This window comes from Phragmites australis, chromosome 20 (genome assembly GCF_958298935.1).
Source record: "Phragmites australis chromosome 20, lpPhrAust1.1, whole genome shotgun sequence".
Lineage (NCBI taxonomy): Eukaryota > Viridiplantae > Streptophyta > Magnoliopsida > Poales > Poaceae > Phragmites > Phragmites australis.
This window is the reverse complement of record NC_084940.1, coordinates 1,403,629-1,431,544: the sequence shown is the minus strand read 5'-3', so window position 1 is coordinate 1,431,544 and position 27,916 is coordinate 1,403,629. Positions and strand designations below refer to the sequence as shown.

Genomic DNA, 27,916 nt, shown 5'->3' with positions numbered 1-27,916 from the left:
TCTTAGATTATTTGATGAAAAAAATAAGTTTTTTATGCTATATTTATATGTATTTTTATCTTTTTCTGTGACATTATCTTTTTATGGTTTTGAATTCAAATAAATTTAAATATGCACAAATTTATCCAAATACTTATGGAAAGCATGTACAACCAACTCAGTTCGTTCAATCCGTTCAACTAAATAGAAAAATGGTTATCCTATCCACTTTAATATCACCAAACAAACAGAAAACTAATTCATTCTATCAATTTAACCAAATAAAAATAAAATTATTTCATCCTAAAAAACAGATATGATCATACTTATCTAATCTTACACTGCAACCAAACACACTCTAAGGTCTAAGCTACAACGCAAAACTCTGGCAACTCCTTGTGCAGGATTTTTTATTTTTTTGGCTAGCTCCAGTACTGAATCAGGAGAATGGGGAGACAGACAAGAGATGATTTTCAGGCTCCACAAAACCCGGGCCTAATTCTAGTGTCGCCCACCACATGATGTGCCTAAGCCATCCAACCCGAACGGCCAAACCTGCAGCCGCCTTGCCTCTCGCGCAGATAAAACAAAAACATTAGTAAGTGGGTTTGGTTGCCGATATCTATATACTGTTCCATCATAATATGGTAGAATATACGATCACATCTTATCTCAATATATGCAGATTTTATATCTGCTCATACATACGGTTTATTTATCACTATCATAAAATCATCTTATATGAGTAATTAATTATAATCTTCATTCTTACCTCCGCTTATACGGTTTCAGATTCAGTCAAATAAATAGAAACTCAGTCTAACCTAAAGATGGCCAATTGGACCGTGCCTACTGCGCCGACCCGAGACACGGCCAGGCACGAGGGTAGATGGGTCGGGCCAACACGACATGGTTAGTCGGGTCGTGCCTAGGCTGACACCTCAGCACGGTGGCCCGACACGACACGACCCGGTTTAGACGGGCCGGCACAGGCACGGCCCACCCCGCACCGCACCGGGTGCCTGCCCCTGAGCTGCCTCGCCCCGCATCGGCTGCCCGCCTTCGCCATAGCCACACCCCAGCCGCCTGCCCCCGCGCTGCCTCGCCGCGCCACTCGCCCCCGCCACGGCTCGGTCGCCCGCCGACCCCGCCTCTCCTCGCCGCCCGCCTTTGCGCCGCCTCACTGCCCTGGCCACCGGCCACCGGCCCCGGGCGAGCCACCCAGTCGCGTCACCCCCGTCGGTCCCACCCCTTCGCTCGGTCGCGTCGCCCCCACTCTGCCCCGTCGCTCAGCCTCACCGCCCAGTGGCCCGGCACGGCCCATTATACCGCAACCGTGCTTAGGCCAATCCGGCACGGTACTATGCTTCACGGGCCGTACCGTGTGTCGAGGTGCGGCATGCGGGCCAGCACAACACGGCACGTTACAGAATCTGGGCCTATCGGGCCATACCTAGCCAGACCCATACCAGACCAGCACGACCGACCCATTTGGTCATCTCTGACCTAACCTAACCAAACAGTATAATCAATCAAACAATCTTCCTTCTCAATAACATAACTCCACTAAATCTACTTTTACTCAAAATGTTTATACGATGTAGCTAAATATACTTTTACTTAAACTGTTTGTAAGATGTAGCTATAAAAGACCTCGTCCGGTGAACAACAAACGCCTGGTAACTTTGGCTCGCCGGACTAAACAAGTGCACCACCAGTATAGTAGCATGTCCGCTTGCTAACCTCCTGCGTTGCAATTAACAAGGCGATTACAGTACCCAAAAAAGCGCTCCCGTGAGTAGCCGCGGGCCCCACGAAGAACACAATAATTGGCGAGAAATTGCTGCCTGGCTCGCTCGCTCGAGCTCTGCTCCCCGGCCCGTGACGCGCACTGCGTCCGCAGCCGGCGTATCAAAAGGATGAAATGAGACGAGCGCAGGGCAATGATGGATGGCAGGCAGCCCTCCATGCAGATGCAATGATCCGCGCTGTGGTGCCTACCTGAAACGATGAAACATTGCGAACTTTTGTGGCCATAGATCATGGATTCGAGGTTGAGCAGTGGCCAGCAGCGTCGCCATACACCATGCAAAAAGCAATACTGAATTCCAAATAAAGATCTTCAGCTCCTAAGGACAAAAAAAATATATAGAACTATTAGAGGCTTACAACCAGCTATTGCCAATTCTCTCAAGGGACAAACCACTTTCAATCTGATGTCCGCATGCAAAATGGGTTTGGCGTGAGCCTGAACGCGCCGACCACGGCAAGGGGAGGAGCTGCCGCCATGGCACACGCCAAATTTAACCCATCACAGCAGATCTCGAAGAGGCGAAACGGGTAAAGGGAATGAGGCAACGTTTGCCGGCTCCGGCACCCGCCGCCGTTGCGGCGGCCAGAGCTGTGTTTTCGGTGCAGGTTGTTGGGCAAGATCGAGATCATCCCCCCCCCCCCCCCCGGGATCAAACCGTTTTTAGTTCTCCATTGTCGGATGGGGCAGGGGAAGAGTTAATAATCGCATGTGGATTCTATGCATGTTCAGTTCAATCAACATGATCTGGTTGGTGCTACTTGTACTGGCTGCATGCAGATAATGGACTGCTTTGCACCATCATTGCATGCACGAATCAGAAAAGCCACGGTTCTGACGTCTGAATGTGTTCAGATTTTGTTAATAAAAGGCAAGTGAAGTTTATTTTTTTTGGGTGTCATGTGGGTAATATTTTCAGAGCTAGAGATTCGTCAAGGATTCATAAACCAGTTCCAAATTTTGTTAGTTTGTTTTTGGTTTTCCATGGTCACGTGAATAAGAACATTTAGGTGTTGTTTGATCAACTCTAACTCCAACTTGTAGTCTCTAGAAGATACCTTCTGAAAAGTGACAATGTTTTCCTAGTTATTTTGTTCTCTGGAAGAGATGGGTTTCCTTGATTCCTTCAACAAATGATCTGATCTTAGAACCAGCACTTTAATGTGTCATCTTCATTTGTACATTCCATGTGTAACCTGCCCTGAGTGGCTTAAGATCATCTACAACCATATTTGCTTCATTTCGTTATCTTCCTGATTTATTTCCCTGTTTCTATTTCTTTTATTTTATCTCATCTCTAACAGCTTTTTTTCGAGAGAAATCGGTATATATTTAAAGGAATCGCGAAGTGAAATAAAAGAGAATCCCGTTTGGAGGGATATGACCTTGAGAATCCCTTTGTAACGAGAATCGTGAAGAAAAACCGTTAGAGCACTGAAGGAAACGAAAATTCCTTCACGACGAGAATCTGAGCCGTGAAGTGAAACGCTTGACCATAATCTTAGAGTGACGTTTCTCGCGCAGGCCGATCCAAGCAGTTTGGCCCTAGCAGCCGGTCATACATATAGTCTCATTTTTAGTATTATAAAATTATCTATACACGAGTAATTAATTATAATTCTAACTCTTACATTCACTCGTATTAATTTAGATTCAACCAACCAAATAAAAACTTAGCTTATTATATTCAAATAAATACAAACAACTAATTAATTTTATGAGAACAAAACCTCAAACAGATAACCAATCACACCCGTACCTTTTTGTTGGTGAACGTCAAAACTCCTAGCACATTTTAAAAAAAGACATTTTATTCATATAAACAGAGAAAGTCAGTGATCTAAGATGCAACTTATCTTGAGCAGTATTCCCTCCCTGTGACCCTAGCAATTTCTCCCCGCCATAATGAGTCATCCCTCCTCCCAACCCCACAAACCCATATCTCCCGCCCCACATAAACAAATCACTCAAAAGATTCCCCTCCCCTGCCATCATCACCAGAATTTAGGGCCTCCTCCTTCCTCCGTTTCCCTCCGCAACCTTTTCCCACTAGCCCACACCCACATCCAACAAAATCTCACTCCTCTCCACCACCACCTGACACCTCTCCACCCTCTCCTTTACCCTCCTCTCTCTGTCTCTCTCTCTCTCTCACACAGTCACAGTCTCACACGCCCCGCCGCTTTGACTTTGACTACCATTCTTCTCCCTCTCCTCACTTCCCCTACTCCACACTAAACCCTGCTCTAAACCTTGGCAAAGGTAGGGTAGCCTCCGATGGGGAACTGCGCCGCCTCCCGCCTGGTCGGAGGTGGCGGCGACGGAGGGGACCCCGTGGCGGTGTGCCGCGACCGGAAGCGCCTCATCAAGGCGGCGGCCGAGCGACGGTTCGCGCTGGCCGGCGCGCACGCGGACTACGTGGCGGCGCTCCGCTCCGTCGCCAACGCGCTCGACGTCTTCGTCGCGCGCCACACCGCGCCGGCGCCAATCCTTATAACGCTCCCCACCCTCGGCAGCTCGCCGCCGGGTTCCCCCAAGCCAGTGCAGGCGCAGGGGCTTCCCTCTCCTGCGACGCCGCCGCCGCCGCCGCCGCAGGAGGAGGAACCGGCGTCCGATGCGGCCGCGGAAGATGGGGACAGCGGCGCGCAGACGCCGGAGATGGGCTGCCCGTACTACTACGCGCCCCCGGTGCCGCCGCCTTCTTCTGCGGCGTCGGTGGTCGGCGGGTGGGACTTCTTTAACCCGTTCTACGGAACGGAGGAGGTGGCCGCGGCCATCAGCGATGAGGAGATGCGCGCCGTGAGGGAACGGGAGGGCATCCCGGAGCTGGAGGAGGCGGAGGAGGAAGAGGAAGAGAAGGCGAAGGAGGTCGAGGCCAAGGCACCAAGGGCGGAGGCTTCGCTTGGAGTAGCCAAGCAAGAAGAGGCTAAAGATGTGTGCGAGATGGCGGGGAATAATGGCGGCCTAGAGGTAGCCGTGGCGCAGCCGGGACGCGAGCTGCTCGCGGCGCTGAAGGAGGTGGAGGAGCTCTTCGCGCGCGCCGCCGAGGCCGGCAAGGAGGTGACCGGCATGCTCGAGGCTGCCACGCGCGTCCCCGAGCTGAAAGGTCCAGCCTTTACCGCACTCCATTGCTTTTCTTCCCGCGATCTCTGTCTCTCGCTCTCGCTCGCTCGATCTATGCTACAAATGTAGTGCCGGGATGGTCCAATCCCTTTGCTGTTTCTGGAAATCGCAAGATTTAGATGTAAAGCTACGAGTTTTGAGTGGTCTGGACAAATCTGTTATCCAAGAAAGCCCTTTTGTTACACAAAGAAGTTGGGTGATAGCTTTTTATACTCAGGGTGGTATGGAATGAGATGACTGTTCTTATTTTAGGACCGCTGTGCCCCTGGAGATTAGACAGTGCATATGTCTTTAAAAAGTGCCTTTAAATATTCCTGGCTGATGTAATAGCTGCCCACTGTCAATTTGTTATCATCTTTTTTACTTTCCAGTCATTTCATATGACATTTTTCATTGCTCGTTTGATGCTACTATTCGTTGTGCCCGATTGCAAAAGTAATCCTTTTGGGTTGAAAAAGGCTAAAGGGTCCTGCTTGATGACAAGCATCATGAATCTGTACTGTCGAGTCAAGTTATCTGTAATCCACGAACTAGCAGTAGTTACCAGTTGCTAATATATTTTGTATGCCTTTGATTCATCATATTAACTCTACAATTTCTATCCTGGTGCAGAAAATTCATCAAAAATAATTCATGCCATCACATGGCATCGGTCTCCATCATCCGTATCCTCATCTTACAGGAGCGAGCTGGGAGCTAGCTCGAATAGTTTGTCATGGACGGACAAGAGCGAAACTAAGAGCGAGATTTTCGATGACTATGGTGGAATGAAGTCAGGAAGTCACTCACAGACTTTAGGGAGACTGCATGCTTGGGAGAAGAAACTTTATGAAGAAGTTAAGGTGGGTTTTGTTCATTACTCTTGAATTTTCACGAGGTTTTGACCCATGCATATGGTGGAGTCATTTGATTGTTGATTTGGTTGCATAAATGTTAGAATAGTGATATTCTCTGGAAGAGAAAGGAAAAAAAGTGTGTATATCGTTGGAAGTGATTTGATACAACTCTTTTGACAGGTCCAGCTACTGATTATTTGTGCTTGGGTGGCGCCCCCCTTGTAATCAAATTAGTATGCTATTTCTGTATTCGAGTGTCTTTAGCAAAAAAGGATAAGGTTAACCTGCTTCGCTAGTTCTGGAGTCTTGGCATGGTGATCTTATCCATAGTACTATTTATGGTTGTGTGATGTGTCTTTGTATAAATCCATAGCAATCTGATCTTTCTGAAATGGAAAGTGATATGCTATATTTTCTCAATATGTTGTGGTCAATTTGTGTTGCTTATGTCAGTGAATTAATTTATTTCTTGTCTCACTACTGAGCAGTCAACCTACATGGTCTAGCAAGCTAATCTGTTGTCAGGTATTGAGTTTTTTGGGCATCTATGTTGAAATTGTTTGGTTCGATCCTGTGCAGGCTATAGATCAAATCCGACAAACCTATGAGAAGAAATGTGTTCAGTTGAGGAACCAAGATGCCAAAGGTTCAGAGCTGCGTTGTGCTGATAAAACTAGGACAACTGTTAGAGACTTGTACACAAGAATCTGGGTTTCTCTACGAGCAGCGGAATCAATATCTGATAGAATACAAAAGTTACGTGATGAGGAACTACAACCACAACTTATTGAGCTGTTGCAGGGGTAAGCCGATATTCCATTAATGTATAGGATTGGTTCAGTAGTTTTCATTTCAATCGATACTGATGCATTGGCTGCTTCTTTGCAGCTTTTCAAAATCTTGGAAAATAATGGTTGACTCACATGAAACCCAGAGACAGATAATGTTTGAGGTGAATTCATTCACTTGTCCTGCTTATGGTAAATTCTGTAATGATGCCCAGCGTCATGCAACTCTCAAGTTGGAGGTTGAACTGAGGAATTGGAGATCCTGCTTTCTAAGCTATGTCAGTGCTCAGAAAGCGTATATCGAAGCTCTTGATGGCTGGTTGTCAAAGTTTATCCTGACTGATACTATCCGGTACTCCCGAGGGATCTCATCAATCGCGCCTGATAGGGCTGGTGCACCAACTCTAGTTGTGATTTGCCATGACTGGTACACTACCCTATCGAAGTTTCCAAACAAGCGGGTGTCTTTCACCATGAGAAATTTTATCAGAAGTGTGAGAGTGCTATGGCTGAAGCAAGGAGAAGAGCAACAGCAGAAAAGAAAGGTGGACAGCCTAGCAAAAGAAATGGACAAAAAGCTAACTGCTTACAAGAGAGCAGAGAACAAGGTGATTGAGACCAAGCTTCCGGAGCATAAACCCGAGCTAGATTTCAAGCAGCGCATGGAGCACTTGTCAGAGAAGAAAGAGTTGCTCAACACCCTGAGGAAGAGGGTTGAGGCAGAGAAGGCGAAGCATCACACTTGCATGCGGGATAAGCACGACGTCACGCTCAACGGGTTCAAGATCGGCCTTGCCAGTATATTCGAATCACTGACCGAGTTCTCAAAGGATTCAGTCAAACTTTATGAAGACCTCTTAACATATGCCGACGCCAAAGATTCAACGAAGGCTACTGAAAAGCGGCCATGCGTTGAGGGGCCATATTCGCACATAGTGGTGGATGCTACATGAATGACAGTGTGCTCCATTTAGGACCTATCTAGTTGCATTGCCCCAGTTTTTGGGCCCCTAGAATCTTTATCTGATTTTAGCTTGTAGAGTACCTACCATGTTGGTTGTCGGTGGTAGGGTCATTCTTGTGGGCAACTAGTTGCTTGTAATTATTCTCTTAGTTTGAATATCAGAGAGGATTCGCTCCATTGCTCGTGTTGCCGTTTTCTTGTCGTACGGTTTACCCTATCAAGCATCTGGGCATGTCAATCTGCAGCAGAAATGGGTGTCCTGGACAGGTACAGCATAACTAACCAGTGATTAAAAATTTATGGTTACACAGAAGATGTTCATCTGATCAGACCAGCGGGCCAGTTACAGCAGGGTCACGTTGCTGTGTTTCACAAAAATGGTGCAAAATTTAGTACTCTCCAGGAACGATGTCAGCTCCTATGGATGTATCTGATTGTTCAGAGAGGTGAAGGGTCTAGACTGCGCGCCGGCACAAGGGGCAGGAGGCGTGCCGGAGCAGCCAGCCGTCGATGCACGGCAGGTGGAACGTGTGATGGCACACCGGCAGGCTCCTCGCGCTCTCGCCGGCTTCAAACTCCTGCAGGAAAAAAAAAACCCCGTCAAAAGAGCTCACTGGCTGCAGTCTGCAGAGCCATGTGAGAACATTGCAGAGACAGACATCTACGAGCAGCACTAACAGATACCTGGAGGCAGACCGAGCAGGCGATGTGCTCGCCGCTGGCGTCCACGTTCCCGCGCTCGGTGAACTTCACCACCGGGAGCGCGTTGATGGCCGCCATTGGTATGCCGCTGGTGCCGCCCGTCTCGAAGATGTCGGCGCCGTCTCCGTGCCCTGCCGGTGACTCCACTGCACTCATCTGCAGGAGACGGCCGAGACACAAGAGAACGCTATTAGTCGCGGGATACGCGAGTGAGATTATTATGCTGTAAGTGCCTGCTCACGAGACGTACCTGGCTCTCGACCGCGCTGAGCACGGCAGGGTCCACCTTCTCGCGTACAAGGCGGCCGGTCAGCAGGCTCCAGATCACGTCGAGCTGAAAACCAAGCAACCAAAAAGGTGCGTCAGTACGGCACGGCACTCGAACTTGGTTAGCCGCCGGCGAAAACGTCTTTGAATTGGACACCGATCCGACGAGCTGACAAGGCCAGACAAGCAAGCACCGACCACGTAGACGACGCTCAAGATTGCCGGCTCGTCGGAGCGCCATATCGCGAGGGACGAGTCGACGACCTCCATGGACACGAGCGCGCCCGTGATGCCGCCCACCCCCGTGCCGCGCACCACGCCCGTCTCCGTCGCCAGACCGATCAGCCCGCCGGTGATCGCGCCGAGGACCGTGCCCACTGCCACGATCGATCAAACAATCAAAATCCCGCACACACAGGACGCCAATCAGCCACGCGCGGCGCACCATGCCACCGAGGAACCCTGCACTTGGGAGTCGAAAACTAGCAGCCAGAATCTTTGACGTGGCGACTGACCTGTGGCGAAGACGCAGGTGATGAGGCCGCGGGCGAGGCTTTCGGCGAGCCGAGCGGCCAAGGAGCAGAGGCCGCGGACTGCCGCCGGCGCGTGGGCAGGGTGGTGTACCGCGGAGACGGTAGGAGTAGGATGGAGCCGGGAGTCGGTGAGCGTCGTGTCCATGCCTGCGCGCTCTCGGAAATTAGGAGCTCGTCGGGATTGGAATTGGTGAGGTGAGAATTTTAAAGGCGCGGAGGAAACGTACAATCCATCGACGAGGACTCTATAACCAATAAAGTTTCAAAGTTGGGTTGGAAAATCTAGTAACTTGTTGACACAGACGTGTGCGTGTGTGTATGTTTGACTGAGGTGAGGTGTAAGGATAGGCGCGCTCCGGCAGGTCAGCCGTGCACCAACAATCGCCGGCCGGGCTACGCATGCTACGGTGAAAGATCAGCACGCAGCAGCGACAGGACGGAACGCCGATTGGTAACTGCACGTCTGCACACCGGGGTCGGAGAGCCGAGCTCCGAGCAGGGGAGACAGCCATTTCCGGTGACAGAAGGCGTGCAGCAGTCACTGGAGAAGGACAATGGAGCGCTGAAGCATCGTGCAAAATCTTATACGTCTGTGGAGCGAGAAATTGGGATCAATAACTTGTGCTTGCTGTTGCAGATGCAGAAACTGCTTGTCCGCTGCTGTTTCCACTTGGTTGAAGGGCCACTGGCAAAATGCACTACTTGTTGGACCAATGAAACTTCTAGCTACCAAGTAGATCAAAGCGAACGTGCCGAACGTACGGTGGTAAGGCTCGGGTGGTGAGCCAAACCCACCCGGCCTTGATGTCTGGGTGATGCACCGGGGTTCTGATTTATTTCGGATTTTTTAAGCTTTTTTGGCGTGGTGTTATAGAAGTGATTATGATGCGTTCATCGTCTATGGGATTCTTGATGGATTCCGGTGATCTTTAGATGACCTTTTTTTTTAAAGTTGTGTGTAGTTATAGAACTAGCATATACGTGTGTTAGGTATGTGTAGGATGAGTACGTGCGTTCATATTTAGATACTATAGCTGTATTTAGTGGTGAAGAGAAAAAAAAAGTGCAAGCTAGAAAGCATTTCACGGAAGGCCAAGGCGCGACGGGGGCCAGGTGCGTGGTAGGACAGGTTCATCCACGAGACGTGCTGAATCAGCAGGTGATGGAAAGCCATCAGGCGGCCGATGGAAAAGGGCAGACAGGTGGTTGGGTTTCGCGATGGCTTGTCTCTGTTGCGTCTCTAGTTCTTCGCTCACTCGCTCTCTTGACAACTAAGCTTTCACTTCACCATAAAGAAAATCTGCAAACTCCTTTATACCAACATGGGTTGACTGTTCTTGTTCCGGTACTGTAACGCCCAGATTTCTACAAACCGGAGGCTACCAAACATCATCTAAAAAATGCGAACGGACTCGCAGCCCGTGGCAAAGTCGCACAGAAGGACCAAGCCTGTCCGGGTTGGAGCCTCTGGCCTGTATGACCCTGTCGTGGAAACCTGTGTCTGGTATGTTCAATCTCTGTGGGCTACTGGTGAACGGTAACGAAACGAAGTCGGCGTCTAGAAGACGCCCGTGGCCGAAGAAATGGGATTGAGATCCTCTTTTTTGCCATGCAAACTAAAGTCACCGTTGGTTTACCTTAAGCCGTTGGATGCAATACGGAAGGAGCAAATTCAGCGCTACAGTAACCGATGAACAGTGTAACTATACAGTATTCGATGAACATTATACCATACACTAAAACTAACAGCTGTTTTACTGTTTTGTAGTGTAGCACATTTCATCAGTGACTTAACCCGGCTAAATTCAGAGGATCCGTATCCGGCCGGTTTTTGTCCTCGCGATCGACCCCTGAAGAGCGCGTGCGAAACGGAGAAAGATTTTGATTCGGATTTGGACATGAGAAGCATTAAGGTGGGCATGTAGTACACAAGTCATGTCGCGGACAATAAAATCCTTGTCGGCGACGGGCAGGTCCGGCGGGCGGTGACGCCTCTGTTTGGAATAATGGTGCCGGCAGGTGCTAGTTGCACGTCGGGTCCGACGACTTGTTAGGCCTATTCGGCTATTCCTGACGGGCTGGACGACGTCCACGGCTGCACCCGCACTGCGCCGCTCGACTCAATCGGGCGGTGCACGACGCTTGACGCCGGCCTGGTTTGCCGATCAAGTAAGTGATCTCCAGGGGAGTCTGATGGGTGGCGAGGTCGTGCCTCCCCCCGCGGGGCACCTTCCGTGGCTCGGCCCCCAGCCGCGCGCCGAAAATCTTGGTCACGCACGGCGTTCCATCGATGCCCTGCCATCGCGGTGCTTACTCGTGGTCGACTCCGAACTTGCGAGTCTTATTAGGCCGCTGGGCTACAAGATAATTGATGGGCCACCAGGTTAGGCATTGGGCCAGGCCTCACACACGGATTTGGGCTGACCAAACCTCGTCAGATCTTACTATGGCCACTCGGTTACATGGAAACGGACAGTTCTGGAAAGCTGCCGGCCTAGGTGGAGGAGGGTGGTCCGGTCTTCTGGTACTCAGTACTATTACAGTTAGTAGTTTGTTTATTTTTTAGTCTAATTGTTAGGTTAGTTTGTAGTTTTTTCCAGTGAATTTAAAGATAGAATTACTAAGTACTTTTGTCCTTTCTTGATTTTTCCACTGAGAAGGAATCTAGGATGTTCTTTTGTTCTCTCACCTATTGGTTTATCGTGTTGATTTTCAGTGGTGTCGTTATCTTCTCTAAAAGTGAAAAATGTATCCTTCCCCATCTGACGAGGTCATCCGATTCGTTTAGCGTTCTAACAGTGTTTTGTGCTACTGTTGTTGGCTAACAAAATTTATTGGTTTTCAATGGCTCTATCTCCTTGGTGATAGACGTATCGACATCGACTCCTTCGATCTAGCTTGGCAGCGGCATTCGAGGAAGCTTCGGGGTGTTACTAATTGAGACCCGTGTATATTTTACTATGTAATTTTTTGATTTCTAGTTATACTGTGTTTATTACTTATCGAATAAAGTCAACCCGTTTTTTTTAAAAAACTCGATTAAATGGAAGACGCATAAACATACACAGCACAAGGCACGCACACCACGTTGACACATCGGCTCTCGTGAATGTGTCATCCATCACTTGGCTAAAAGGGCCTTACCACTGAAACTAGTCGCGTGGTGGAATGTGGACATGAGGATTTAAAACCGTGGTCGCCCGTCACGCCCTCGCCATTGACGTGCTGAAGGGGTGGGCAGCCAGTGTTGGTGGCACTGCAGGGGTATTGCAGGGGTGGGCGTCAGTGGTCCCGAGAAAACGCGTGTTGGGGGCACTCTTCGGCCACAACCGCGTCGCTCCCGTGATTGCTTCCACGCTTTATCAATTGTCAGGCGAGGCCTCGGCTACTTCTGCAGGCCACACTGACAGTCACCATCTCCCTGCTTTTTACCTCCACATGGCCAGAGGCACAGGAACGCCGAGGCATGTGCCGGAGGCACAGCCTGTGAAGCAACATGCTGAGTCGGGTCGGGTCGGCCCTATCAAGTCTAAGGTATGTCGTGCCGTGCTGGGTGGCAGGGCGCGATGGTGGCTGGGGTTTAGCAGCACGGCACGGCGGGGTGTAGCCGAGCTAGGCCGTGCCGAGATCTTAGCCCAAGCACAGCCTGACTGATCGGACCGTGCCAAAATTCACATGTCTCGTGCCGGTCTATTTAGCTAGTTTTACACATGGCATCCGAGCTCAACGAGGCATACGCGCACGGTGGAGCGTTGGTCCTGCCCTAAGTAGGCGCCCGAGGACGCCTGTACCATTTCAGATGGCCTGCAGTGACAGTCAATGTCTTCTGGGTAGAAATCCATGATCCTGAACATTGCAGAGGTTGGTAGGGCAAGCGACTCGCCTGACAGCTGCTGGGCTGCCGGATTCGCATCGCCTTGGAGAGAAGAGCTGAGAAACATCCAGCACGCGACCGGCCGCGCTCGACGGCCGGCCGAAAGGCCAAAACTGTCTGTCGCCTACCCGCGCCACGCCGACACGGACCAACGCTCCTCACGGTCGCGTCCAAAACACCTGCCCCCGCCGCGGTTCACGCACTCCGCTGTCCGGTTCGCCGGGCGTCACATGCCACAAGCCGCGGCCGCGATGCAGGTAGAAATCGAGAGCTTGCACAAACTTCTCCAGCGCTGTCTCGGGGAGTACAAACTTCGCTTGCACAACACGGTCTCAGAACCGCTGCGCCGTTGCCAACCAAAACGGCACGCTGCACGCACGGCCATCAATCGTGGCACCGTGGCCGGCGCGCCCACACCAACACGCACGCATGTACACCGACCCAAACGTTGCGCCACTGGCTACTTCGTGGCGATAGCCGTCTCCAGCTTCTGCCACCGCGCGTCCCTCACGGAGGCCGCCGCCTCGGCCTCGGACCGCCGCGCGGTGAGGTCGTCGACGCACCGACCGTACAGGTCCGGCGCCACCTGCTCGAGCAGGGCCTTGACGCTGGCCGTCACCTGCTGCACGCACTTGCTCCAGTGCAGCTCCAGGTTGCCCTCCACGCTCGCAACGAACGCGGGCAGGATCTTCTCCATCATCCCCGGCGACCCCGACGCCAACTCCAGGAACCGCTCGTTGTACCACACGTACAGCGCCCTCTCGGCCACCTGAAATGACGGAGTCGTCAGCGTGAGTTGCTCAAAATTCACCTGATGCAGCCATGCAGATGACGTGGTACCAGAGTTCGTTTGGTTCGAAGTCATCAAGGACAGTATTATCATTACGACAACTAAGAAAGAAAAAAAGACAACTTTCTAAGACTGGATTACACGACACGAAACGTGAGACGGATAGAGTGATATCATCACCACTTTTCTAAAGCGACTGTACTGAAATCGTATCGGTTACTTTTGTAGATTCAGATGCAGTGCAGAGCGCAGGGCTCTTCTCCGTATCACAAGCTAAGGATCGAAAAAGGCCACCACAATTTCACCAAGATTCACAGAATGGACACACTTGACATTGACAATTCAATGTTTTCTGCAGCTACCGCATTTTTAACTTGAAATGCCTTGGAGCTGGGAGGTGAAAATGAAATGCAGAAAAGTAGTAGCACTTTGAAACTGAATTACACGAACGGCGTACGTGAAGTCGACAAACCAAAGTGAGGTCACTTTATAAAGTTACTTTATCGATCAACCGCTATTCAGTGGCACGACACTTTTTCGCCCACATGTACCCAACCATGGGATGGGGCGGAGGTGGATCACTGAATCTGAATCTCCAACATAATCAAGGAACGTGGCCAGTTCAACGGTTTGTTCGGCAATCACGTTTCTAGAATTGAACTCGCTTGAATTGAAATGTTGATCAGTTGCAGAAAATTAAACAAGTCATGGTGAAGCCAGCACAAACCTGAGAACTGCAGCTACTGACGCAGCGGGCGATCCGCGAGCAGATGGGCACGACGAGCTTCTCGAGCTGCTTCGGCTCGAGGACCTCGAGAATCTCCTCTAGCTCCTCGATGAGCAGCACCTCCTTCTGGCAGTTGGTCACCGGCCAGTGGCGCAGGATCCCCGTGACCACCGCGTTGGCGAGCTCCGGCTCCTTCTGCACGAACTGAAGCACGCAGTAGGCGAGCTGGCGGTGGTACGTGTGCGCCCACCTGGTCCTGTGCAGCGGCAGCAGCACGCGCACCAGGAACCCCCGGTGCTCCTCCTTGAGCGGCACGGCTAAGCCGTTGATGATGCTGCCGCAGATCTCCAGCAGCTCGCCGACGCCGCAGTGGCGCTCGGCGGGGGACGTCTCGTAGACGAACCGCAGGAACGCGGCGCTCATGGACCGCCGCATGAAGGCGCGCTCGCAGGTGAGTTTGGAGTAGAGCTGGTGATACACGGTCTTGAGCCGGTCGCGCTCCCGGGGGTCCTCGGAGCCAAACAACGCAAGGAGGCGGGAGAGGAAGGCGCGGTCGACGTGGTTGCGGAGCGTCCTGGCGTCGGCGCCGGTCACCACGGCGAGGAGGATGTCGTACACCACGTGGAGGTGCGGCCACGACGGGGCCAGCAACATCACAGGAGGCTCCTCATCCACACCGTCGGGGGGCAGCGGCGGGTAGGCCGACGGCGGCATTGTCCGGAATAGGTTGGCGCTGACCATCTTCACCAGCGCCACCAACACTCGGTGGTCCAGCTGCTGCTTCCCGCTCGAACGGACGGCGGCGAGCACCTCCCCCAGCCGCTCCTGCTTCGCGTCCCGCTCCTCCTCGCACTCGCCCACGTCGACGAACGTGAACAGACGGTTGCACGAGGCGATCTTGTCGATGAGACTGTCGGCCTCAGGCTCGAGCGACGGCGGAGGCAGCTTGGCCGTGCCGGGCAGCAAGCCATCCGGCTTCTCGAGCTCGAACAGGAACCTCAGCGTGGTCGACCTCCTCTTGGCCGACGGCGCCCTCGGCGCCACCTCCGCCGCAGCAGCGCCCATAGCCTTCTCCTCCTCCTCCCTACGCACGCCTTTCTGTTCTCTCTCCCCACAAGTCGCCGTAAAGAGGTCACGAGAGAACACCTCACTCAAGTGGGCGCGCGGGTGAAACTTAAGAGGAGTGCAGGGAAGCAAGCTGCCAAACTGGGCGATGGTATCCCTGCGGCTGACGAGCGAAGCGCTTGTAAACGCCGCGCGTTTGACGGGACGCCACGCTTGGGCTTTGCGGCATCGGCTTTGGCCGCAATTGCTGTCGCACCTCCAAGGGGTTGCATGTGCTGCGCATCCAAGCTTAGCTCGGCTCCGGCACGGGTCGGCAACTTCGCATAGGCGTGGGAGAAAAGCAATGCGCGTAGCTGGAGCCTAGTGCCTGGACTCGTCCGGATTTGGCGGCTGTTTGGTTCTCGCAAGGCAAGCCAAAATTTGGCTATGTTAAAATTAGGATCAAATTTGGTTATATCAAGTAGTGTTTGGTTTAATGTCAAGCTAAAATGTTGACCAGCCAAAAATCAGAGTGGTCATTTTGGACACTAAAATTTTGTCTAGCTTTGCTATAGAAAAAAAATTAATTAGCCAAAATTTTCAAGACGTGATCTAATTTTAGTCTTGAACTAAACAAAACCAGGCTTCTCCAAGGCAAGAACCAAAGGGCCTTTGGGTCGTCGGGGCGCTGGAAAGCAACGCAGAGATTTCTCAGGCCCAGCCAGCGTGAGGGTTCGTGACCAGAGATTCAGAGTTCGGAAAGCAATCAGAGGTAAACGGTAGTAAAACCGTGAAAGTGAACTAAGGTCTACTACTATTACTGTCGAATGTTGACCCTGTTGACTGCTATGAGCTACTAATCTGTTAATCCCATTTGAAGATGAGTTGAAGAAACAAACAACCGATTAAAAAGGGAAGGGCGAGCTTATGCTATTGCTAATGCTATCATTATGACACCAAGCATAGCAGGCCACCTCCGCTGGTTGCAATCAAACACAGTGGCGAGTAAACAAAAGGTGATAGCCATGGTGGCAATTGGCAAACATAAAAGATGATTGCATCAACCGACTCCTGGTTAATCTAACGAGGACACTGACTAGACCTATCAGGCAATGGGATCTGAGCAGAAGCTGGGAAAAAAGAGGTTCACATGCAGCCGATACAAAATTCTGGTCAAGTTTCTTCAGGGAACTCAATTCCTGCAAACATCTCCGGGTGTCCGGTTGCGGCTCATGCCGGACAGTTCCGAAGCTTTTACAAGCAAAAGATACCCAGGTGCCATGTGCTGCTCGCAAACTAGCAAAGCAGCTTAGGCTACGAATGGAAAGGTGAAGCGAATGAAAGGGTGTCCCAAATACCAATGCATGCACCGGCCAAACAAAGTGCACCGACCAGTTGGTAAGGCAATCATCCATTTTAAATGGAAAAACTAAAGCAGGGGACTGAACGTATTAGATGGAGCTCAATATGCAGTTTCGAAAAGTGCCGGTGCCGTGCCAACTAGTTTGTCCTTTGTAGTGATCACAAGATTATGTGTACGCTCGTTGTTGCTGGACAGTTTAATACAATTAGGATACATAGGAATTGTCAGTTATTTAAAGTTACTGCAACAAAAGGATATGCATAAGCGAGAATAAAGTTCAGCTGTTACAATGTCGAAAAACAAGAGCAACGACAATACATCTCAGAAATGCATTCATAGATCATGAAAATTCAGCAGATCAGATGTTCAGAATTGATTATTTGAAAATTGAAGCAGCACTATGTTAAAGGTTCAAGAACAGAAACTAGGATGTCTATGATAGTCTTGTTTCAAGCGAACAGGAAATAGAGATGTACACGATCAGCTCATGACTGACAGTGCCATAATAATGTTTGATTCTATGATTCTGTCACCCGACATATTGTAGACCAGCAGCCAGCAGATATTCTAGATGCAAATGCCTACTGAGAAAAAGGACACAAAACATGCTGCACACTTGCACCTAGTTAATTTTGCAAGCTAGACAAGCTAATAGAGAATTCGATATAAGCAACTGGTTTGCAGGCAAACACACTCCACTGGTAGTTCAGTAAAAATATGAGAATCCAGAAAACATGCCAACTTTTCAAGCTGAAGACTGGTGGTAGAGGAAATGCAGTCACTGTAAGAATTTAACTTGCACGACTACTCACAGTCATAGGACATATATGTGACTTCTCAAGCTTTTAAATCAGGCATTCATTTTGAAGCAGCTCAAATCATGTGAAGCAAGGATTGCTGGTCCATGGTACGTTTCAACACCACAGTTTAAACGAATGCCAATTATGAATCCTCAAAATTATAACTACTAAAAGAATGCAACATCCTAACCTTAAATGTCCCGTAAAGCTCAAAAAAATTGAGTGGTACGTCGTACAGCTTCCACCAAATTAGTGCATTACAACTGTCCAAACCTAACCAAAGAAAAAATAACAGAGCCAATCAGGCAGGACTGAGCGATTGAAGCCAAGATCAATTTGGAGCATTTCTAGTATCAGAATTGCAAACCTAATGTGGTCACCTGAATCCAAGAGAGATAAGATTTGCCTATACCAGATTATTAGATCCAACCTTTTCTTTCCCAACTCTGTAATACTGATGGACAATCACAAAGGCGAACACCCTACCGTGCTACCCATTTTTTCATAAGGACTGTAACAAAATTAGCAGAATAACAGAGTTAGTTACCAAAAACTCGCATTTACTTCCAAAAATTTGGAATTTTTGACCCTGGCTACCCCTCTCACCCAATCAATTTTACTCAGGAAGCATAATTAGGGCACAACACATAAAAAAGTTACCACTATATGAGATTACACTTCAATCTAACACATGAAGATCAGCGAGCAGATAGTTGACTCCACAACGCATCATTTGCTGGGCGGCTAATGAAACCCCGATCAGCCATAAGTTCAACAAGCTCTTCATGCTTCATGAGCTGGCCAGCCTTCCTCAAAAGGGTCAATACCATATCATACACCTGCTTTGAGGGTTTAAAAGACTTCTCCTCGACCATTTCCTTCAATGTTGTGTGTGCACGCCTCCAGTTCCCTCTCCCACAGAATGCCTCAATCAGGGCTGCATAGGTGTGCAGGTTTGGCTCCACTCCTTCCGCATCCATGTCCTTCTTCATCCTCAAAACCATGTCCATTGACTTCTCCTTATTGAACAACCTTAGAAGTGCATTATATGTCACGACATTTGGCTTGCATTGCAGCTCCCTCATTTTGTCATACAACTTTCGCGCAGCATCTACATTGCCAAGCACAAGTACCAGCTTGAACATGGGGTTGAACGTGTGGCAATCAGGAACACACCCTTTTGCAGTCATTTTCGCAAGCACTTTCAACGCTGCATCAAAGTTGCCCTGCCCCTTCCCACAATGAGTCTCGATCAAGAAATTGTATGTGATAATGTCTGGCTCGCACCCAAGCTGCCGCATCTGGTTGTGCACCTGCAGCACCTGCTCAGAACGACCAGCCTTCACATGTGCCCGCATGATGGCATTGAACGTTGCCGTGTTCGGCGGGCACCCAGAATCAATCATCTGGCACAAGAGCTCCTGGGCACGGGGAACCTGACCTGCACGATACATTGCATCGATCACAGCAGTGTAGGTATACACATTGGGCATGATTCCTGATTGCTGCATCTCCGCGAACACACGCTCTGCCTCATCGAGCTGCCCTGCACGGCACCACGCGTGCACCACGGCCGTGTAGAGCACAACATCTGGTGTGAAGACAGACTTGTAACTATCGAACAACGCCTGCGCCTCACTGGCAAGGCGCTTCTTGGAGAGAGCGCCGAGGAGTAAAGCGAGCTTGGCAGGCTCCGGAGCCCCCGCGCCGTACTCCTCCATGCGGCGGAACAGTTCTGCAGCCTCCGAAGACATCCCCGCCCGGACGTACCGGCGGATCAGGGCGAGGATGAGCTGCGACGAGATGGGGACGGCTCCCGCCCGCATTTCGTCGAGCAGGTGGCGCGCGAGCGGGAAATGTTGGTGCTTGGCGAGCAGGTCTATCATGGCGGCGTAGAGATCGGGGAGGGAGTCGGCGGGAAGGGAGGGGACGAGCTGGTGGAAGAAGGCGACGGCCTCGGGGAATGGGACGCCGCGGCGGAGGGCAAGGAGGCGGCGGAGGAGGTGGAGCGGGAAGTGAGGGGAAGGCGGGGAAGGGAGCAAGCCGGAGATAGTGGATGAGAGGGACGGGAGGGGGTCGAACGGTGGGGAGTCCGGGATCTGGGCGGCCGGGTTGGCGCGGTGGTGGTCGAGGAGGGCCGCGTGTATGGCGTCCAGGAGCTTGGTCTCGGCGCGGGTCAGGGGCGGGGGAGAGATGTCCGTCGGGGGTGGCAGGTTTGGCACGCCGTCGCAGAGGCGACGCGGGAGGAGGAGGAGGAGGCCGGTGGAGGAGAGGTGGTGCTTGGGCTTGAGGAGGAGAGCCATGGCGTAGCGGGGGCGAGCGGGAGGTGGCGGGGACGAGCTCGCTTGCAGTTGCCGGCGACGTTGGAGTAGGGTTTGGGTTTTGATTGCGTTTTGCCTGGAGTTTGACGGGTGAGGCCGTAGAGTAATTTGGGCCCATTAATGATAAAAGATATTGGGCTTTTTCCTTTCGGCCCATGAACTATTGGGCTCGTGTCATTTCGTTCTGTAAAGGTCAGCTTCATAACATTTGTCTTTGTTTTTGGTTTTTCATTGTATAAGTATCTTTTTGAGTTGAAAAATTGTTAGAGCTAGATGATAGCATCTCTATATCATTTTTTTTAAGAATCTTGCATGACTATTTATATAGTGTTCTGAATTTTAGAGCTATGAAATACTACATTTTTATTTTTTAATATGTCACCCATTAAAAGGTGACAAGTTTATTTTTTCACATATCGCCCGTTGGAACGAGAACAATGGCAGCCATCGTACTTCCAACACAAGATAGACACAGATAGTTGCTATTTTTTAAACAGATATCTAAAATTACTAAATTTGAAAAAAAGAATAAAAAAAAAATCCACGCCTTTGCATGCCACGTGCTACTCGTAAGAAAGTTTCGGACGCCCTGCCTGGTCAAATCGCAGCGGTGGCGTGACCGTTATGGATGCAGCCGACGTGGATGATCTTATCGTGACAAAGCAATGGATCGTGTGAAAGAGAAAACGTCGGCCTCGACAAGGATGGATTGCTGGGCGTCCATGGCGTTCGTCATGGAGAATCTGACTGCGCCGCTACGTTGCCTGCTGCTGCGTCTCTGTCCATTCCCCTTCTTCATTTTTCATCTGATAACGGTGAATTCGATAAATCAAAATCGCCAAGTCCGTAGGACCAGCTGCTACGAGCAATTGTCTGCGTTCGTACGCATATATTATACTGCTATTTGGTTATACAAAATGACTATTCAAAGGTACGACTTGTGTATATACGTATGTGTTCAAAGTTTAACTTAGACTGGAGAATACGAACATAGGGCTGCGTCTTTATGCAGCGTCGGCAAATGTGTTCTGCTGATGGGTAAGGTAATTAAAGCCATGTTTGGTGGACGGATGATGGGCTTCGACAGGTCAAATGTGTTCTGCTGATGGGTAAGGTAATTAAGAAGAGTACGACTTCTTTTTTCTCTTTTTTCTCTTTTTTTTTAACTTCTTCCTACGCCTTTTTCTCTTCTTTTCTTTTTACTCTTTCATACTAAAAATTGTATGATGAATTTGGTGGCTCTCAAGTGTTACGGGGGCCTGGGCTAAAAGCCCACCGGTGGATCCGCCGCTGCCTGTCCTTGCAAATGTAATAGACGGTTTAAAAAGTCACGGCGGATCATTATGCACCAGTCCAGCAATACGTCGGCACGGCCGCCGCGGCCACGCCTGCGCGCGCACAGCGCACCAACCGCGGCGCGCCCGTGGCCGTACCACCTAACCAGGGTCGACACGGCCGGACAGGGTCCTGCTCCTGCCTGCCCCTCGCGGAATTTCGGCCTCGGCAACCAGGTCCCACGTACCCACCGCCGCGGTAGTCACAGAGAACCACCGGATCCCATTCAACACACGCGCGCTGGAAATTGGATCCAGTCCACGCCTGCCGTCCCGTCCGTGCCGGTAAAACCATGCAAAGGCAGCGCCCATTGTCTGGCCGTTTCGCCGTGAAATTTAATACACCATCAGAATTTTATTTACCGGTAATAGAAATTCATCGGTCACTGATAAACAGTATTTTTGATTTATTGAAATTCTATCGATGATAGGTAAAATTTTGAGTCAAAATTTTAAAAAAATAACTCAATTTTTCTAGAAAATAATATCGATTGTCTCCAAACTATTTAACATAAAAAACTATATATAATAATATAAAAATAAAAGAGTATAACAGTTTCAAAAATACAACAATAATAGTGTACTGGTGTGCCCTAGGCAGAAATTTTAAAAATAAAATTTTTGAACGATAAATTTTTTTACCAAATCCAACCAATAAAACATAAATATTGGAAATATTAAAATTATATGGCCAATAAAAATATTTCCCTCACCACCGTCAGCTCGCGCGATCCAGCGCGCCCGTGTCTCTTTGACTACGCCTACACGCGATTAGTAGCTCTCCCGTCCCATCAGGATTTATGTAGTCACCAAACCTTCCGAGCCGGAGTCATATATATATATATATATGTACTCCTCCTCTAGCTTCTTGATAAGGAGAAGCAACAACTGAGATTGAGGCGCAGAAGGCAATAGACTTAGAGTTCGACTTCATATTAGGCGAGAGAGCGCGAACACGTTCGTGTTGATCGATCGATGGAGAAGAGGCAGAAGAAGCACGGGAGGTCCAGGAGCTTCACCGGCGGCGGGCTGGCCTCGTTCCTCAGGTCCACCGTCGCGTCCTTCTCCTCCACCTTCCCGTCGTCCCGCGGCAGGTCCTCCTTCAACCACCGCAACGCCTTCTCGGGGCCCATCGTCTCCATCGTCCCGCCGGAGGCCCGCGGCAGCAGGAGGAAGCAGTCGGGGTACCGGACGCCCGAGCCGTCATCGCCCAAGGTGTCGTGCATCGGGCAGATCAAGAGGACCAAGTCCAAGAAGAAGGTCAACCAGTGCGGCAAGAACGGCGGCGCCTGCCCGCTGCCGCCAAGGCCGCCGGCGCCGGCGGAAGGGCGCTGCAGACCGAAGGGCTCTCTCGTGAAGCGGATGTTCTTCCGGCGCAGCAGGTCGCGGTCGCGGTCGTCGAGAGATGGTTTCAGTAATGGGAAGGGGAGCAACGGCGCCGTGGCGGCGGCCCCGGCGCCGGCTGCGGGGCTCGGGCAGATGAAGCGGTTCACGAGCGGGCGCGCGGCGTTTCAGGACTTCGACTGGCGGGAGGCGGAGAGGAGGGACCGTGAGGACGACGAAGAGGAAGAGGAAGACGAGGTGTTCGTGGCGCACTCCGCGCCTCTGGTGCTCGGCGGTGGGGTGGTGGCGTCGGAGCCGAGGAAGGAGGTGAACTTGTGGAGGCGGCGCCCCATGGCTCCTCCCACTCCGCTTCAGCTTGTCTAGATAAGCAAGCTGCATCTACATGCGTACTTGCATGCATGTTCATCTCTGTGTGCCAATGCCCGTGTTCTTTAGTTTGTACAGCCCTATACAGTACACACTTATGTGAAGATCATAAAAGTTTAGTTGATTTTGTAAATGTGGTGCTCGTCTCTGGAAAGGAAATAGACGGGGGGAAACAATATGTTTGGCTTCCTTCTGTTGTTATCATTGGCCGTATTGCCAAGATGACAATAATTGGCCTTTGATGGGAGAAGATTTGTACTCTCTCCATTTCTTTTTATAGGGCAGTTAGGTTTCTAGAAAGTCTTTAAAAATATATTTTAATTATTAAATTCTCTTACAATATATTACTCCTTTTGGTTGCAAATGTAGGTCGTTTTAGTACTCTCAACTATTCTCTAAATATAAGTCATTCTTTAACTTCTATGTATTTTTTTCTCTTTTATTCTCGTCTTACTCTTGTTTAATAAATACTACAACTCTCATAAATGAATAAGTTATCTTTTCCAATGCAAAATAAATGAAGGGCAACAAGGTCATTTGGTCTACTTTTTTAATCCTTATGCACAAATCTAAAACGATCTATATTTGCAATTAGAGGGAGTATCATTTACTATGATATCAATAGCGTACTAAAAGATACGTAAAATATGAATCTATTGATATATGTTTTATACTTAAATATGTGTATAGTTTGATTAATTGTTAATTAAAATTTATAAAATTTGATTTTATTGATCCTAATACATCCTATATTTTAAAGTACTTGCTCTGTGTTAACGCTGAAATAGTCAAGAGATGGTGGCGGTTAGTTCTACTATGGCATGCTACCATGCCGTCATGCCGCTCTAGTTTTCTCTGCACATCTTCTCTAGAAGCATTCAGCGTGGAGTTTTGAGAAGTTTGGTCAGTACAAGTTAGTACTGAAAACTTAGCTACGGGGAGGCCATTCGAGAATGGTCGTACATTAATAACTGACGCAGGGTTAAAATTTACAGGTCCAAATCATATGATCTGAAAAAAAAATGGAGAAGAAATCCATGCCTGAATCATACTACAACGCTCAATTGCACATCAAGGTTTCAATGTTAACATGATTCACAAAGTTTTTTGAAGCATGGTAGCACTGTTTTTTGCTCCACTTAGAACGTTTTGAAATCTTCAATAGTTCTATAATCATGCGTGTTTATATATACTCCAATTTTGGACTGTGCATTTGCATTGTTGCATGCTCAGGGAAATCAGGGAGATGTTGAAAAAGATGGAGACAGAAATCAGAGTACAGATGAGATCACTCCTGACCCGAGAGAAGACAAAGAATCAGAAAAAATGAGAGAGAGAAAGCTTTTGTCTTTGCCTAGTCGTCACATGCGTTTAACACGTTCCATGTGGGCCACCGTAGCAAAAGGTAAACAAGAAACTGTGGGATGGGAGGTGAGCCCATCTAGAAATCCAGCCCTACTAAGCGCCAACTCTTCCTGAAAAGAACGCAAAGGGCCCCTTTTTGTCTGATCCACGAGGTAGAACGCATGTTTTCGCGTGTTTTAGACTCATGTATGCACACTTACTAGTGTCAATGATTTATAAATAGTGTATCTTACGAATTTGTAGATGAAGTAGAGATAATCTCTGTAGATAAACCAAACGGTACACATAGAAGTTTATACAGATTTAGATATTATTTTCAATAATAATCATACATTATATTTATTTTGTACTGATCTTCGATATTGTTTACAAGATGGTTTTGACTAATTTAAATATATCTAAATCTAGTTGTGAGTCTCTTTGCGAGTAGTTGATGAGGGTTTATTATGCATAAGGATTGAGAGTTCAAAGTTTATGCAAGGTTGAATCGCTTCCAATTGGCTTGTCCTCCTCAGGATCCCTGACTCCGTATATACAGGGGGTCATCGTACCACTTCTGAACTCCTTATTTATTATTTTTAGAGATAAATTTTCTGTTTACAGAACATTCTAGATATATGCGAGCAGTTTACATACGTCTAGGGATTTTTTTTCTTGTTATAGGGATATGTCTGAAGAATATAGGAAACCTTATGGTATCTCGATACGGTAGTTTTATATTACTTATCGTCAAACCTCCTATCAGTACGTGAAATGAAGTTTCGACAGATCAAAAACTTAGTTAGTAAAAGTAAACGTTTTGACCGACTGTATCCACAAGTTTTGACTTGTGTTCCAGGTAGGATGATACATCTAACCGGGGTCTCAGAGTTCTCATGTCGTCTAACCAGAATTCTGAATACCTCCGAGTACTCATGCAAGCACCCAAGAATGTATTTAATTCGAGTTTTATCCAAGAAAAACCATCACAATCTTTTGAAAGGACATGTTAGGATTATGATAGTAGTGAAAAGAATCACAAGACTCTCGACTAGGGAATCATCCTAAGATTTGCCGCTGACTGAGTTTGAAATTTAAACCATCCCAGCAAAGATTTTAAATAGTAATAAACAGAATCTTTTCCTGACAAAAAATTATAGTGATGTTCGCGAACTGTGCATTGATTTGGCTAGCCAATTTTTGTGTCTACACTCAAATGCATTGGCATCACCATTTTTTTGGTAGGGTTAGCATTGGCTCAAAAACCAAAGATGCCATCAATCTCAAATGGCACCTACGGTTTCGCTAGAAACGAGATGACTTTAGGCCCATTTTGGAGGAGTTGGCCTTTCAATCACTCTCACAGAAAGCAGCATGGTGTGAGTGCAGCGACGCGATAGATCGTGCGACACTGCCATTTCACCTGTACACTGGCCAAGCCTAGAGAAGACCCAGAGCAGGTCGCTGTTTCCTCGACGAAGACAGCTTGCAGATAGGGCTAGACGACCGGACGTGGAGGCTGACATCCGGCACGGCTCTTGCAGGCTGTCGCTGGGAGAACGCACCACGGATGGATGAAGATGTCTTTGCGAGCGCAGTTAAAAGATACTGAACCCCAAGTGAACGAAACCCACGGAATCTCCGAGAACGAAACCCACGGAATACTGAACCCGAATGAACAAGGCCCCCGGATTTTGCGAGCGGAATTCTGGACGGTCTAGGAGTGTCACGATCGCAGAGGAAGAGATACTCAGAAGGCGATAGATACCAGGAGGATTCAAAGCATATCTCGTTCTGTTGCTCCATGCCGGCCTGATCTGAGATCTCACGGCCTAGGGGGCAGCCCCATCCTTCGCTGTCCAAGGTCCTAATCACTAAGGGTGTACTAAGGAAGGGTACGTTTGTTAACTAAATCTCCTACAGCCTAGCTGGGTGAATATATATAATATTATATATAAGTGTGTTTAATTAATCGTATTTACTATTTTAGTCTAACTTGATGGATACAAATATACACTCATACCAACAGGCCTAGCTATTAGTATTATAAAATTATTTTTATATAAATAATTAATCACAATTTTAACTATTACATTCGCACATATAACCTCCAATTCGATCGATCAAACAGAAAATTAACTCAATCTATCAAAACAAATACAACTAAATAAATAATTTTTTAATAAATATAATTCTACTCAAATTATTCATACAATACAGCTTTAAAATATCTTCCTAACAAACAAACCCACTAGTGATTTAGTGCGAAGAAAAGATCAACGCTCAACGCCACCCTGACACGAGCAGCCCGATATCATAAGTCCACGGGACCATGACAAGACGTGCAATCCAGTCACACTAGCAAATCAGCGATGACAAAAAGGATCCTTGCTTTTGACAAGTCCAGCCTGTTCTCATTACAGTTTTCTTCAGGAGCTCCCCTCTTCCTCTCAAAATTGTTCTTGGCCCATAGTATTAGCCTAACCAGTAGTGCTAATTTTTCTGGCCATAAAAAAAGATGCTTCATGTGCGATACGTTACGGAAGGAATTTTATATGACTCTGTCTTTAAAAAAAAACTATTTTTCCTATAATAATATGTAACTACTTTACTTTTTTTCTTTTTAATCTAATCATTAAATATATGATAAATAACATGAATAAAATCTCTTAAAAACTTTTGTAAACATGATTCAACAAATTTTGCTTCATGCGCTGCGTAACATCGTCAAGGAAAAGGAAGCCCCGTGCCCGATGATATTAATTGCGGGCCCGGCCACATCGATCGGAGTGTCGTTGTTAAGTGTATCATTATGTGACGCTTACAAGGGAATCAACATACTAGTGGACGTTTTACGATTTCCCGGCAGCAACAGCGGATCGTGTCTCGCTGGTGGCCAAGCATTACAGGAGAAGGCATCGATCGAGCAGTTTACTCCCGTACGTACACCTGCTCAATCATGCATCAGGGACACAGGGAGTTGAGCTGTATATATGCTCGTCGTTGTCATGTGATGCTGCCGATCTGGGTGATGATTTCGATCCTGCATATGTAAGCATCGCTGCAGATCTGGGAGGGGAATACGATGCAGATATGTACAAGAGGATCTCGGAGAAACAGGTTGTTATGATCCGGTTGTTTGTGTCCAGGGACTGGAGGCTCTTTCAGCTACAGCTACATTGAAGATTAGAGATAGATGAGAAGGAGGAAGAAGGAAAGAAAAAGAGTTGAAGGTGGGGGGAGAAAGAAGAGATTCTTATCCATCCGGTCTGCGTGTGCCATGCTTGTCTCACCGGCAGATGGGGCTAAGCCGGGCCGCTGGTATTAATAGATCAACGCAACCATCTGCTTCACCAGCAGGCTTCGCATCGCTTTTCATGCATCTTGTGAGCACCATTTCAGTCAAGTGGCGAGAGGAGAGCCCACTTAGGCTCCGTTTGTTTCAATTTCAAATTATAGATTCTAGTTTTATAATTTGAAGCTAAAATAAACCGATAGTTTTAGATTATAATAATCTGGTCTCTAAATTGCTACAATTCAATAAACCATCTTTCATCATATTACTTTAGACTGTGAAGTACGAAAAGCTAAAATACTCATATTCTTT

The 27,916-nt window shown here is 48.6% G+C and overlaps 5 protein-coding genes across 6 annotated transcripts; 2 read left to right on the top strand and 3 right to left on the bottom strand.

Annotated features, from left to right (window-relative positions):
* Positions 1-3,756: 3,756 nt before the first annotated feature.
* LOC133901847 (protein ALTERED PHOSPHATE STARVATION RESPONSE 1-like) lies at positions 3,757-7,677 on the top strand. The gene is made up of 4 exons (XM_062343379.1): positions 3,757-4,895; positions 5,525-5,754; positions 6,328-6,551; positions 6,637-7,677. The coding sequence occupies exons 1-4, from the start codon at positions 4,067-4,069 to the stop codon at positions 7,487-7,489; spliced, it is 2,136 nt and encodes a 711-aa protein (XP_062199363.1). The 5' UTR covers positions 3,757-4,066; the 3' UTR covers positions 7,490-7,677.
* A 91-nt stretch (positions 7,678-7,768) lies between these two features.
* Positions 7,769-9,507, bottom strand: LOC133901848 (NEP1-interacting protein-like 1). 2 transcript variants are annotated; one of them, XM_062343381.1, is made up of 5 exons: positions 8,985-9,507; positions 8,734-8,846; positions 8,453-8,536; positions 8,185-8,358; positions 7,769-8,078 (listed from the first exon to the last, which is right to left on the bottom strand). In XM_062343381.1, exons 1-5 carry the CDS (start codon positions 9,145-9,147, stop codon positions 7,956-7,958), a joined length of 657 nt encoding a protein of 218 aa, XP_062199365.1. In that variant the 5' UTR covers positions 9,148-9,507; the 3' UTR covers positions 7,769-7,955. The 2 variants fall into 2 exon arrangements, with proteins under 2 accessions (XP_062199365.1, XP_062199364.1); XM_062343380.1 differs by having other exon boundaries at positions 8,668-8,846; positions 8,985-9,501.
* A 2,535-nt stretch (positions 9,508-12,042) lies between these two features.
* LOC133901308 (serine/threonine protein phosphatase 2A 57 kDa regulatory subunit B' alpha isoform-like) lies at positions 12,043-15,792 on the bottom strand. Its single transcript, XM_062342618.1, has 2 exons — positions 14,394-15,792; positions 12,043-13,645 (listed from the first exon to the last, which is right to left on the bottom strand). The coding sequence occupies exons 1-2, from the start codon at positions 15,456-15,458 to the stop codon at positions 13,337-13,339; spliced, it is 1,374 nt and encodes a 457-aa protein (XP_062198602.1). The 5' UTR covers positions 15,459-15,792; the 3' UTR covers positions 12,043-13,336.
* A 2,278-nt stretch (positions 15,793-18,070) lies between these two features.
* LOC133902537 (pentatricopeptide repeat-containing protein At1g20300, mitochondrial-like) lies at positions 18,071-19,997 on the bottom strand. Its single transcript, XM_062344153.1, has one exon. It carries the CDS (start codon positions 19,901-19,903, stop codon positions 18,299-18,301), a length of 1,605 nt encoding a protein of 534 aa, XP_062200137.1. The 5' UTR covers positions 19,904-19,997; the 3' UTR covers positions 18,071-18,298.
* Positions 19,998-22,096: 2,099 nt separating this feature from the next.
* On the top strand, positions 22,097-23,307 carry LOC133902454 (uncharacterized protein At1g76070-like). The gene has a single exon (XM_062344044.1). The coding sequence runs from the start codon at positions 22,231-22,233 to the stop codon at positions 22,960-22,962; it is 732 nt and encodes a 243-aa protein (XP_062200028.1). The 5' UTR covers positions 22,097-22,230; the 3' UTR covers positions 22,963-23,307.
* The last annotated feature ends 4,609 nt before the right edge of the window (positions 23,308-27,916 follow it).